Raw genomic sequence first — 12,887 nt, 5'->3', positions numbered from 1 at the left:
ATTCGAAGCCTGCGTCTCACCCCTCTCTGACACTAACTTCCTCCTTCATTCTTCCACAATCTTCTTCTATTTCTATTACCTCCTCGATTCTTCCGCAATCTACTAACTTCTATTTTGCTCTGAAATTCTAACTCTGCTCTTCGGGTTTTTAATCAGTATTCTCACAGCATCTCAGTATCTCAGCATTCTGGCTGCAACTGATGGAAACTAATCTAACTAACTACCCCAATTATAATTTCTTAATGGCATGTACCACCCCTAATTGTTTCAACTTTATGAAACTCCTGTTTCTGATTGAACAAGCTAAGGGGACGATCCCCACATCATGCAAAGTTTTTTATCATTTTCTTTAGTTCATTGTTTTAAGTTCCCGCCCATTAATTTTTTTCTCCCATGCTTTATTTCCCACCCGTATTTGCAAATGTTATCAACAACATTGTATACATTTCATAATTGTCCATTGAATTGTCAGGATGTTCAGCTGGTTCCCAGGATATGTACTGAGACTGTCCTTGGACGAGTTTCAAGACTTGTCGTCACTGTTTCGAACTTGTCATCTTTGCGCATGCGGGAGAAACCACGTGAGTGGCAGGCTATAGCACCGTTCAGAGGCCCAAATACGAACTTATAGAGAAGTCAAAAGAAAAGTATTAATTTCAAAAGAAAATTATTTCACTGTATACCACCTATCTCTATTCTAATCCCATTTACTTATAAATACTCTTTATGCATTAGCATTTAGTATACAACTCATTTTAGGTTTCAGCAAAGCCGATGCTTTGCACGTGAGTTTTCAAGCGGCCATTTTAGATGCTACTGTGCAGAAGCAGAATTTTCCCTCCAAGCGTAAAGACGTCATTCTGCGTAGATGCAGTTGACGCATGCGCAATACAGTTTCACACGTTAGCAATCATCTTTAATCACACTCGGGTTACTTGTTAGTAAAACACATATGCAATCTTCCTCTATCTAGAGATATATGATATGTTTTGCATATTTGTATCGGATACATTGTTAATAGTTTGTTACAGGTTTATATGAGAGGATTGCGTCCGAGCAAGTCTCTTTTATAGAAGTCCTTGCTCCATCAGCAGCCATCTTGGAATGATTTTGTGCAAAGTTTAAGTATAATCATTATAAGATGGCCACCCGCATGGTCAGTGAGTGGCCATCTTAGCAGTAGCGGCCCGTGGTGGGAGTGTTGCCAGGTGCTGACGTGGGACGGATTATGGCCGATTAGAGGTAAGTAAACATAAATAAATAAAATGAATTTTGTTGTGCGTGCTGCATCACCAAATGCGATGCAGCGCGCGCAACAAAATTTGTTTAATTTATTCATATGTTTACATTACCTCTAATCGGCCGTAATCTGTAGTTTACTACCCCCACCCTGCCTCTCCTCACCGCCCACGTCAGTGCCCGGTAGCACTCCCACCACGGGCCGATTTTGCATCTTAGAATGGTTATTAAACATTCCATGAAATATGCTCATGGATCCACCTACATGTGCAAGTACAGGCAGCTATCTTAGAATGGTTTGGGACATAAACAAAACCAAAATAAGTGCACATTATTGGTAAACTAACAGCTCTACACTGGTTTTAAAAGATGAGCGTTATTGGCTTTGCCAAATATTGGTTCTAATTTGGATCAGGAGCTCGTGACGCTTAGCATAACAGAAGAATTGGTCACCCGCATGTCGTTTATTTACAAGCTGGTCACAAAATCATTTGACAAGTCTGGGCAACAGGATAATGCAATTCTTTTGATATTCCTCTGGTCCAGAGTAACCTGCCGTCTACCATCACAGTTAGTGAAGGATCAACCACGCCACTTACTGAGAGCCACAGCAGTGTCTTACAAGAAATCCCTGAGATGGCAACTTCAGGACATACAGAAATGATTCTCAAAGGGTTCGCTGCCTCCCCTCTCTCCCCCCCCGACCTCTGTGATCAAGGAAAGATTATAGTTGAAAATATTAAGGCATAAAAAGGCCATGCACACTGGAGTTATTCTATGAGTAAACAATTCTGAAGGGAGAAGCAAAAGCATGGTGGTAAGGCTGGAAAAATAAAGTACCTATAGATGGTGGAGGTAATGTAAGAACCTGCGGAGAAAAGACGTGGGAAGCCATCATTATCTTCTGCACAAGGTGGATGTTTGTGAAGACCAAAGTAGGGACATGGGTTCATGTAATTTCTCTTTCACACGTGTGATACTACGGGGTATATTTACAACAAAGTGGCGAAGCGTGTCGTTAAGCCAAGAAGGCTACTGCCACGCTTCGTCACTTTAGAAACACAGGGCGCACCATATTCACGAGAGTACGGTGCAGCCCTGGTTTCCCCATGTGCTGGCGCTAAATTTAGCTGCCTAGCCCCAACGCAGGCTCTCTGGCACCATAGTGCAAGGGTGTCTTCATTGAGGGGAAGATTGTTTATGTGCAGGAAGGTCTCACTTCCTGCACACAAACAATCTTTGAATGGTGTTTTGTAACTTTTATGTTTGCTGCTGAATGCAGCGCACATAGAAGTTACGAAATATAATTTTTTAATGATTGTTTATGTGTAGGAAGGGAGACCTTCCTGCACACAAACAATCATTAGCGTTTTGCTGTTTCCATGTGTGCTGAACAAAGCAGAACCCTTGGAAACAGTAACAAATTAGGAGAAATAACGCATTTCTACTTATTTCGCCTGTTTAGACCAGGTTTTCCCTGGTCTTAATTTTGGTGCTGCCTCCTGTTTACACCACCCTTGTAAATATGGGGCAGCGTCAAATCAATGGGTGTTGCGGTGGAATGCCCACCACAACACATAATGCCCTCCCCTTTCAATCTAGTATAGCATGAAAGGGGCCTTATTTACAAGGCAGCATTAACCCACGTGAAGTGGTTTACCGCTACCTTGCAAATAAGTTGAAGCCCCTATCGCCACTACAGATAGGGGCATCACCTTATTTACAAGGCATTATTGGCAAGGAAAATATCCCCCTAGGTGTACCAGAGCAGGCCCTACCGAAAGAGATGTGGACTGCGTACGTTGTATGTATTAAAAGGAAATATCCTTTAGGGTAGAAGAGGGTCACATTGACAGTAAAACTGTAAAATTGACCAAATACAGAAATTAGGGACCAATTCTCACTTAAGCAGTATGTCTTCTGTGTGTGTCATTATTAATATCACGGCCTACCAGGAGCATTTAAACTGCTCCTATTTCCACTACTCATGCCCCACCCAAACAAATAATTAGAGAATTCACACACACTGTCAGCTCATTCTTTTTTTCTTTTTTTTTATTCCAGAGCTCCTGCCGGTGCCGCGCAGACTCGGAGTCCTGTGGCGGGAGCCGTGACCCCTACGACCAGGAGCTCCCCAGTAGCAGTTCACCCGAGTGGAGCGAATCCTACAAGCACACTGCCAGCCACCAGGCCGGCAGTGCCAATCACGGTACCTCCACTCCACCCCCAGCAGCCACCGGGCTCCCCGCAGATGAACAATAACTGCTCCAGGTTCACAGCGCAGCAGACAAGCAGCCAAGGCCGCGGCCCAATGCCGATGGGTAAGTTCTTTGTAGCTTAGGGCCGCATAGAGCTATGGTGTCTGCTAATGGGATGTGTACTGTCTGTTAAAGGGATGTTTATGTTTTAACTGTGATACAACCGAAACCAGCCTCTTCTTGTCAGACGTACTGCTGAATTCTGTGCGATTTTAAGAAATCGGCCCCTACGCTCAATGGAGTCCTATATACAGTTTTATTTAAAATACTATGGGGCAGATTTACAATTACTGACGCATCCCTGCATATCGGCAAGGATACGCCAGTAATTGTGCGTCGCAGCTCCGCCACCCTTGATGCGCCGCATTTACAATGCGGCGCCCCATGGGGCAAAAACGGCACAGATGCGTCATGCATCTGTGCCGTAAAAGCGGCGCATTGCTTGAGTTGCGTCGCAAGCGCGACGCAGATCCAGTAATGATCAGGGGGGCCCTATGTGCACAATGCTGCGTCAATCCTTACGCCTGCTTCAAGCAGGCGCAGGGTTTTGACGCAGCATGGGCCCAAAAGTGACTGAGTGAAATCTTGTAGATTTCACTCAGCCACTTTTGGGGGGCGTTCCTGTGCCGGAACGCCTCCCCCTGTGATGGTACGCCTCTTCTGGCGCAGGGCTTTACAACGTGACGCATCTGAGAGATGCGTCACGTTGTAAATACCCCACACCATGGTGCATCTTTTGCGCCGCCGCTGCGTCACAAAAGTGACGCAATGGCAGCGTAAAAGCGGCGCAAGGGGCTTGTAAATCTGCCCCTATATATGTGTCCTTCTTTTGATACCCCTGAAGAAGGGCGACTTTTAGCTCGAAATGGGAGTAATCATGAAATCTGGCTGTCCGGGGCTGCGTCTCCCATGTGCTTTTGAAAGGGCTTGGATAGGCATTTTCTCAGCATTTGAAGCTAATGGGATTCACAAATTCTCGAACTTGAAAGAAAAAATGTGATTAACTTATGGATTATATCAGGGATAAACTTTTGATTAAAATGAAATATCGAAGGAACTTGAGTTCGCAAGAATTCTTATTTTGCTGTGCGACGATAATGTGGAACGCGAAATACGCTCCACTTGGTTGGAAACGTCCTTTGAAACGCACATCATACTTTTACAAGAGAAACTGGGGGTGAAATATGTGAGTCTGTATGTACAACAACTTGTAAAAGTTACATAACTTCTGGTTTAAAACGCATTTATTAGAATCAGTGAAACATTATACTCTTGCCAGTTTTGTTTTTGTGTTTGTTTCCTTCATTTTTACTGGTCGCATAATAAGTGCCCAAAAACTGCTAAACTGCAAACGGCTAGAGCGGTAGACATCAAAGCTGAGGAACCGGGTTTGAGTCTCGGCAAGGACGCTCAGCATCCTTTGATTTTGGGCAAATCGCTTAGGGCCAGATGTATCAAGCATTTTTACGTTGGCAAACGGGCAGATTCGATACAGCAAACCTAATTTTGCGATTCAGTAACTGTTATCAAATCGCATGGGTTTGCGAGTAGGTATTAGGAAGGGGCGTGTTGTGGGCGTCCCTTCCTAATACCAAATCGCATAGCTAGGTATGAATGTTTTGTGACGCCCGAAACATGCCCCTTCCTAATACCAAATCACATAGCTAGGTTTGAATGTTCTGTGACCGCAATTGTGGTCGCAAAACATTTGCATTTTACCACCTACTTCAAGTAGGTAGTAACCCATTCGCAAATGGGAAGGGGTCCCCAAGGGACCCCTTCTCCTTTGTCAATGTTTGTAAACCCCTTTTTAAGAGCATGCAGTGGTCCACAGACCACTGACTGCTCCTAAAAAAGGAAAAGAAAACGTTATATTTTTCGTATTGTAAAGCATCTTGTTTTCCTTTAAGGAAAACGGGCTGCTTTACAAAAAAAAAGATTGCTTTATTGAAAAGCAATCATGGACATGGTGGTCTGCTGATCTCAACCGGCCACCAACCCCGTGATTTTTGCGATTCCTAGGGGGTCCCAAATTGTGACCTACCTCATTAATATTCATGAGGTAGGTCATTTGCGACCCTTCTAGGAATCGCAAAAGGTGTACTATAACACCTTCATACATTGCATTTTGCGATTTCCGAATTGCAAATCATTGTGATTCATAATTAGGGAATCACAAAATGCTATCTACATACATCTGGCCCTAAATCTCCTCATGCTTAATAAAACTGAATGTGTTCGTCTGTAACACAACCAATAGCAGCCTGTGCAGGTAAGAGCGGTGGGGCCGGATTGGGTGGGGGATTGGACTGATGACCATGAGGAAAAATTAGATAAATAATTAATTTCCCCTCCCCGTTGTCTGTCTGAATCCCCCCTACCTACCCTACCCCCCACCGCTCTTACATGCTGAGCCGGACTGAGAACCAAAACCGGCCCTGGCAAAGTGCTCGGCCGCCCCCCACATCGGGGGTGCGTCCGAGCTCTTTGCTGGGGCCAGTTTTCAGCCGATTTTGTTACAGGGCCGATTTTGCAGCTATGCTGCAAAAACGGCCCTGTAACAAAATCGGGCCACAGGGACTCAAAACCGCCCCCCACTCGTGCGGCGCACCGGGGTATTGCCCGGTGCCCGCTATTGCCAGTCCGGGCCTGCTTACATGCATGGGCCACTGCTGAACGCAACTGGTGCTCAGGTAAAGCGCTCTGATCCTTTCGGTTCTAGTTTGCACTATATAAAACTCCCCCCCCCCCCAAAAAAAAAAGGTTGGTACAAATATTGGCAGAAGAATTTTAGGGCATAAGATAACGCTACCACAAGACCCTAGTTATAATATTAAAGTTCCTTCATAGACACCAGATTATCCAACGGTAAAATAGTATAGCTGCAGGTCATTTGGTGCACTGGAGTAAAAACAATGGTAATTGATGAAAGATTGTGTATGATATTTACTTTTTTTTAACTCCATGGAACAAAACACCACTGCCCCCGAGAACAGCCAATGGCCTCCTTCAGCTCATGAAGCAGTTACGATGAAACTGTTCACAGCCAACTGATTGCCTGTGTTGTGTTACCATTACATGTTAATAAAAGAAGACAGAGCCATGACGCCACACATCATGGTGCTCCAACTGTTTAGTTAAGAAACACTATTCAGAACACACAATACGCATTTATGTTTGTCCCCATAAAACCAGAATAAAATAAACGCATTCGCCTATTATAATATTAATCAGCTTATTATAAAGTCATGGGCATCAATTTACCAAAATTTCAGGGCTAGCGGAAGTGACAGCACACACCATCCGAGCTTTACTTTGACTCACACACACAGGCCTACACATTCACACTCTCTCTCAGACAAACACACTCACAAACATTTTGTACTTACCTTAGTTGCCAGATAGGGTCATATTCCAGCAAATTATACTCCATTTTGCATTACACTAATAGTGAATGTTATTCAGTATTTGTGTAATAAACAAATTGACTGAAAACATGAAAATGAGTTCCAACCAACGTCCATTAGGAGAACTGCCTTTGTGTTGCAGGCACTGATTTTGGCACCTCTGAGGCCAGGGGTCGCAAAGGTAGTGCCAGGGGTCACAAGGGGCAAGCCAGGGGTCGCAGCTGCGACCCCTTGCGACTCCTAAATGACGTCCATGCATAAAGTCGAATTAAGGACCTGAAATGGTGTACCTCAAGAGAAAGCAGGAGGGAGGGATGTGGTCTTGCGGAGGCCTGCATCAATTCCCATTTTATGTCATATAGATGTATATATCTTAATTTTTATATTCCTTGAGTATGTCGGGTTATTCAGAGAATGTCTGTGCACTTGCAGCAGAGACCAGCATGTAGTGCAAACGCCCACTCTTTGCTGTGGGCACACCATTCACACTAATAACTCTGGCATGCTTGCGTGCCTTCTGGGAACTTATTTTTGAGTCCACCCGGAAGTGGTAAGCATTATCTTATGTTCTGATGACAAGCAAGGGCTTGCTGCTTGGATTCGAGGTGTGCTATGTTGGAGCTGCAGAGCAGGATTAGGTGGCATGCCAAGAATTCAAGAAAATGTGGTTTGCATTTGCAGCCTCATACCTTCACAGCAGAATGAACAGCCGGCCACTGTAAGGAAGGGGCCTAGTTTTCCCAATCACCTCTATTTGCTTTTTAAATTTGAAATTGGATTTTAACGAGGTTCCCGGCTGAGTTAACACAGTAAGCTGTGATCGAGGAAGCGGCAAGTTGTGATCCACAAGAGGCCCACCTCTGTGGGTGAAAAAACACACACAACCGTTTGGTTGGGATACAATACCTAGGGAAAAAATCAAAACAGCAAACAAATTTAAAAACCTAAACAACTGGCTTAATGCAAATAGCCACGATACTGAAACCCATTGTGAAATCTTTTGGCGCAAGAGGTCAAGGGTGCAGCCGTCAATGTGATGTCATAGATGTAAGGAATCTTGTATCACTATATGTAATCTTACAATAGAATGCCAGAAAGAAAAACAATCAAGACTTCACTAACTGTCATAAGAGAAAGATCATACAAGTTTTATTGTTTTTTTTTTTTAATAACTTTGGAAGAGTGGGTTGCATGAAAGTTATAATGGGGTGCGCAAACTGTGTCACAATGTTCGAAGACTGCCATTCTCTTCGTCCACTTTTTTTGAACCCACAAGTCCTTCAGAGTCGTATCTCAGTTGCACAGGGGCTTGGTTGGTTGATCTGTATTTCAAAACAGGCATCATGATGACAGACTGCATGTAGGCTATGTGCTACATCACAGAGAGGGTTGAGAAATGCAAGTCACTGCATGAGAGGTAACATTGGTAGACAGGCAAGGGTAAGTGACCTAAATGCTCAAAGTCCCACGTCAAATTATCGGGACGCCTTCAATACAGAAAGCTTTAACCCCTTCGCTGCGGCAGCTATTCCGCCGCAGCTTAAGGGGGAGGCGGGGCCGCGCGGCGCTCCCGTACTCGTGCCGGAAGCGCTCCGTCACGGCCCGCGGGTGAGCTGTGCTTGTGACGGAACGGTTCCGTCACGGCCTCGCCCGCTCTTTAGAACGTCAGCGCAGGCGCGGAATTCGCGCCGCGCAGGTGCGGCGAGCGGGCTGTGATGGAACCGTTCTGTCACCAGCACAGCCCACCCGAGGCTCGTGACGGAGCGGTTCCGTCACGAGCATGGGAGCGGTTAAATATGAGAAACAATGTTTTGGCAGGACCAACATAATATATGAATTAGACCAAATTACAGGTGTTAGCACTTTATGCCCAAGGCCATGATTAACTGGCCAGACACTGGGAACACCTCCCATTTCCAAATCATTAATAAAGAATCTAGGCATGTGGCTAGATAACACTCTTTCTATGGAAATCCAAGTAAAAAATCTAGCAGCTACCTGCCATGGCATACTCCGAATGATCCGTAAGATCATAGAACTTATCCCAGAACAGGCACGAAGAATCAATGTCCAGGCACTTGTGGTCTCACGTCTGGATTACGACAACTCCCTGTACCTGGGATCACCAAAGTATGCTATTAACAGACTGCAGGGGGTGCAGAATGCGGTGGCGGCCAGGATACACTTAAAGATACCCAGACCGAAATCAGTGAAAACTTCTCTGAAACACCTTCATTGGCTGTCCATGGAATCCAGGATTAAGATAAAATCCCTCTGCTTAGCACATAAAGCAATGAACGGCAGGGGTCCTACCATTCTCTGGGAACTCATCTCTCCATATGTACAAAGAGGCCCCTCGCGTCGTCTCATGACTACTTCATAAAGACGCAGAGGATCAGGAGAACAAGATGCGGAGGTAGATCTTTTCAATCCTGGTCCCGAAGCTGTGGGTGAATTCCATGACCAGGGAACTGAGGCTGTTGAAAGACGAACTCAGCTTCAGGAAAAAACTTAAGGCTTGGCTGTTCCCATGATGATTATTCTCAGCCTCTGTCACCAGCACCTCTCCTCTCCTTCCCCGGGAAGCCTTTGGGCAGCTATGTGCTTTATAAATCCACAAAATATAAACATTTTTATTTTCAAGTCTTAAGATCTTTTTAAAGACTTGTTAAAAGACATTAAAACACATTACATAATGCAAACATCTTTTTTAACAGTTGAACACAAACATTCCTAAGTTTGATGAACGTCTTCTACAGCGTGCAAAGAACTACATTAGTCTACATAACAGATAAATATAAATTGATACTTGTATAGCGCACTACTCACCTGCAAGGGTCTCAAGGCGCTTGTACGAATACCGCTGTGGAACCCATCCTGGCTTTCCCTGTGAGGTGTCCACTCCTGGGCACCCCCAAGGTGGAGGCCAGGCATCCTTAGCGTTTGGGGGCCGTTGTGGAGATTAAGCAAGCTATTGCCCAGAGTTGCAGAGTGGGACTCCATGATTGGAATAGGCACCGAGGCGAGAATGATCAGATCCGTTGAATTTTGAGCCCAAGACCTGCCGAGGCGGGGAATTGAACCCTGGTCCCGGGCTAGACCTCTGCATCAGGGTCTGCCGCTCTAATCATTGAGCCACACTGTGAGTCACACAGTGAGTGGCACAACTAAAAAGACCTCATCAGTTGAGGATGTTGCCTCTCAAAGGATTAAAGATGCTACAGGAAGAACAACTTTCCAAGTTGTGGGTTTGGCGAGTGGTGAGTTGATCCATGTGATATGGACATGTAGAATTATCGATTAGTACGTAAGTGAGGTCAAACTAGGTTGCAGTTTAATCGACCCTAATGTCCATGTGAACATGGGTATCAAGTATAACTTGGAACAGGCGTTCACATGAAACTTATTTTCAAGCAAAATAGGATGACACAGAACTTTCTGCGTTATTCAATTTATACCAACATTTTAAATTTCTATTATGCAACAGGTAAAGTTCTGTCTAGACGTAACCCACATGGATTAAGTCTAGACAGAACTTTACCTGTCGCATAATAGAAATGTATAACTAGGTTGCACCTTGGAAAAGGGATCTTCTTCAGCTAACCCCTAAATAGGCATAGTCCCCAAACCAAAAGCAGCAAAATAAAGCACAGGTGTGCGAATCTGGAAATACTCTTGGCTAAGCATCGCATACCTACTCACTGGCTTCACCATCGAGGCATGGAGAGAAAAGCTTGGGAAAAAGAATTCATGGCCCGAGCTTTAGCAGAGGAGGCTCCAGTTTAAAGATGTAAAGGAGGACTTGGAGAAATGGATGGCAGTGGTTGCAAAGTTAACTGAACCCCCGCATGGCAGTCTGCCATGAACCCATTGAGGAGGCAGAGCTGGAAGAAGACATACAAGAGGTGACCAGGGCCGGAAAGGGAACCCAAAGCAGCCCTGGCAAATTGTATCAGACCACTACCCCCCAGGTAGATGCATAGCGAGTGTAGCACGTGAGCCTGACCACTACGAATGAGCGATTCTAGAGGGTGGTGTTATCCCTACAAGGAAATTTGGGGGAAATGGTGTATTCTAAAACACATCTTTCATTATATATTCAATTGTATTAGCTTTTAAAGCATAGTAAATGACGACCTTGCTGTGCACCAGAATAGGGCAATCTTTGTTGGGGCTCTTCAATGTTCCCCTCACTCTCATCCTCCTATGGTTCCTCTCATCTCTCCATATCTTCTCTCTATTAAGTATTGAATATGTTTTATAGTACCTCTCATACCAGTGTAGGCTGTCCCTGCACTTTACATCACACACATACAGAGGCAATGACTCATACATGTGTGAATCAGTGTATTAGAAAAAGATAAATAAGGCAAAGGGGACTACAAGGTGTAGGATTCACATGTCATCCATACTGGTAGGCACTTTTTAAGAGTGGTTGGTCTGGAGAACCACAAACCCAGGACTCAGAACATAACAAAGTGGTTAGAGTTGACTTTAATAATAAGAATGTATTCCTGCCCAAACAAAACTTTGTTTAGCAACATTAGGATAATGAAAGACTGGGAAAAAACATAACTTTTTAAACTGTACCATTCAGCTTGCATGCAGCTCTTTGATGGCAGTTCATAGCCCACTGTACTTGATTATGATTGTAACTTAAGAACTGCACATTAACAAAAAACATTCTACGACAAAAGCAGTAACCCATTGAGCTATGCACATAAAACATTGTTCTTTCATATGCATGGTACACGTTCTTTGCAGTTCTTAGTACCTCTACCAATCCGCATTCCTCTCCCTTTCTTCTGCCCCTTAAGCCCTCTTGTGCGCCTTGGTTGTCATATAACGCATTTTAACATTATGTGCCAGCGTGATTGTTGGGAGATCTGAAGCTGACCCCCCCAGGGCCGGACTGGTCCTAGCAAGCACCAGGCATTTCACCCAGTGGGCCACCAGGGTGAGGGCCAGTTTTAGACCCCTGAGGGCCGTTTTTATTACCGGGGCCGGTTTTACCGCATAGCTGCAATATCGGCCCCCAGCAACAAAAGCGGCACAAAGCTTTCCTTCCGATAGCACCCCCCATCCCCCACCCCCTTCCCCCTGCCAGAATTCTTTGTCAGGGCCTGTTTCCGTTCCCAGTCCGGCCCTGATTGCCCCTGTTACCTGATGACCAAATGGCTAATGTACTTATAAGCCCAAGGGTTTCTGCTAGTGGAGTGAACCAAGGCTCTGCCAGTAAATCCCAACGGTTCCCCACCCCTAAATGTGGCAATGTAGCTGAGTAGTTTTGGGACCAGACGTCTGCCTTTTTGAGAGAAATGCCACATCTTCCAACCTCTAAATGAGGCTCTAAGTCACAGTACTTAGAGCAAAATCATTGCAAATTGTTCCTTTGGAGCACAGTCATAAAATAAATGTCCATCATGTTCCAAATTACATGCCTCTACGCCACCAAATGGCTCAGTGAGTTAAATACTTGCTTCTGGAATCTGTTGTGCCATCTCAAGCTAGAATAAGCTCATGCTAAATGAATACATTTTATATTGACTTGCCCTTCCCACCCACCTACCCTGCCCATATTCCAGAGGAAACTGATAATCCATCTGTTTACCTTTGTCCTTCTCTTATTCCCAACCAAACCGTGACAGTCGAAATGACTTCACTGTTGTCGAATCTTTTAACAACCTTGTGAGATTTGTGTTCTGAAAACAATGCAATAATTTAGCACCACAATAGATCCCCAACGAGGGAAGGAGTTTGTTTGAGCAATGAAGATCAGAGTTTGACCTTCTTCTCCTGTTCCTCAACTTTTGGAATTCTACTCAAAAACTGTGTAGTTTTCAATTTCTCATCAATTCCTTTCTATCTGTGTTTTTTACTGCTTAATGCATTAGAGTTGTGTCGCGTTGCCTGAGTAATGACGAGCATCCTACAAGACTTGAATTGAGAAACTAATTGATTTATTCAAACCGAGACACAGAGA

At 44.6% G+C, this 12,887-nt stretch overlaps 1 protein-coding gene across 1 annotated transcript in view; it reads left to right on the top strand.

Annotated features, from left to right (window-relative positions):
- The first annotated feature begins 3,303 nt into the window (after positions 1-3,303).
- SH3RF3 (SH3 domain containing ring finger 3) overlaps positions 3,304-12,887 on the top strand; it is a 221,561-nt gene continuing 211,977 nt past the window's right edge. The window contains exon 1 of the mRNA XM_086934277.1: positions 3,304-3,560. Within this exon, the coding sequence (XP_086790403.1) occupies positions 3,491-3,560 (70 nt within the window). The 5' untranslated portion in view covers positions 3,304-3,490. The remainder of the gene's footprint in view (positions 3,561-12,887) is intronic.

The sequence above is a fragment of the Lissotriton vulgaris genome, chromosome 8 (genome assembly GCF_964263255.1).
Source record: "Lissotriton vulgaris chromosome 8, aLisVul1.2, whole genome shotgun sequence".
NCBI classification, from domain to species: domain Eukaryota; kingdom Metazoa; phylum Chordata; class Amphibia; order Caudata; family Salamandridae; genus Lissotriton; species Lissotriton vulgaris.
Note: the sequence above shows the minus strand (reverse complement) of the source record. Positions and strands in the feature narration are given on the sequence as shown.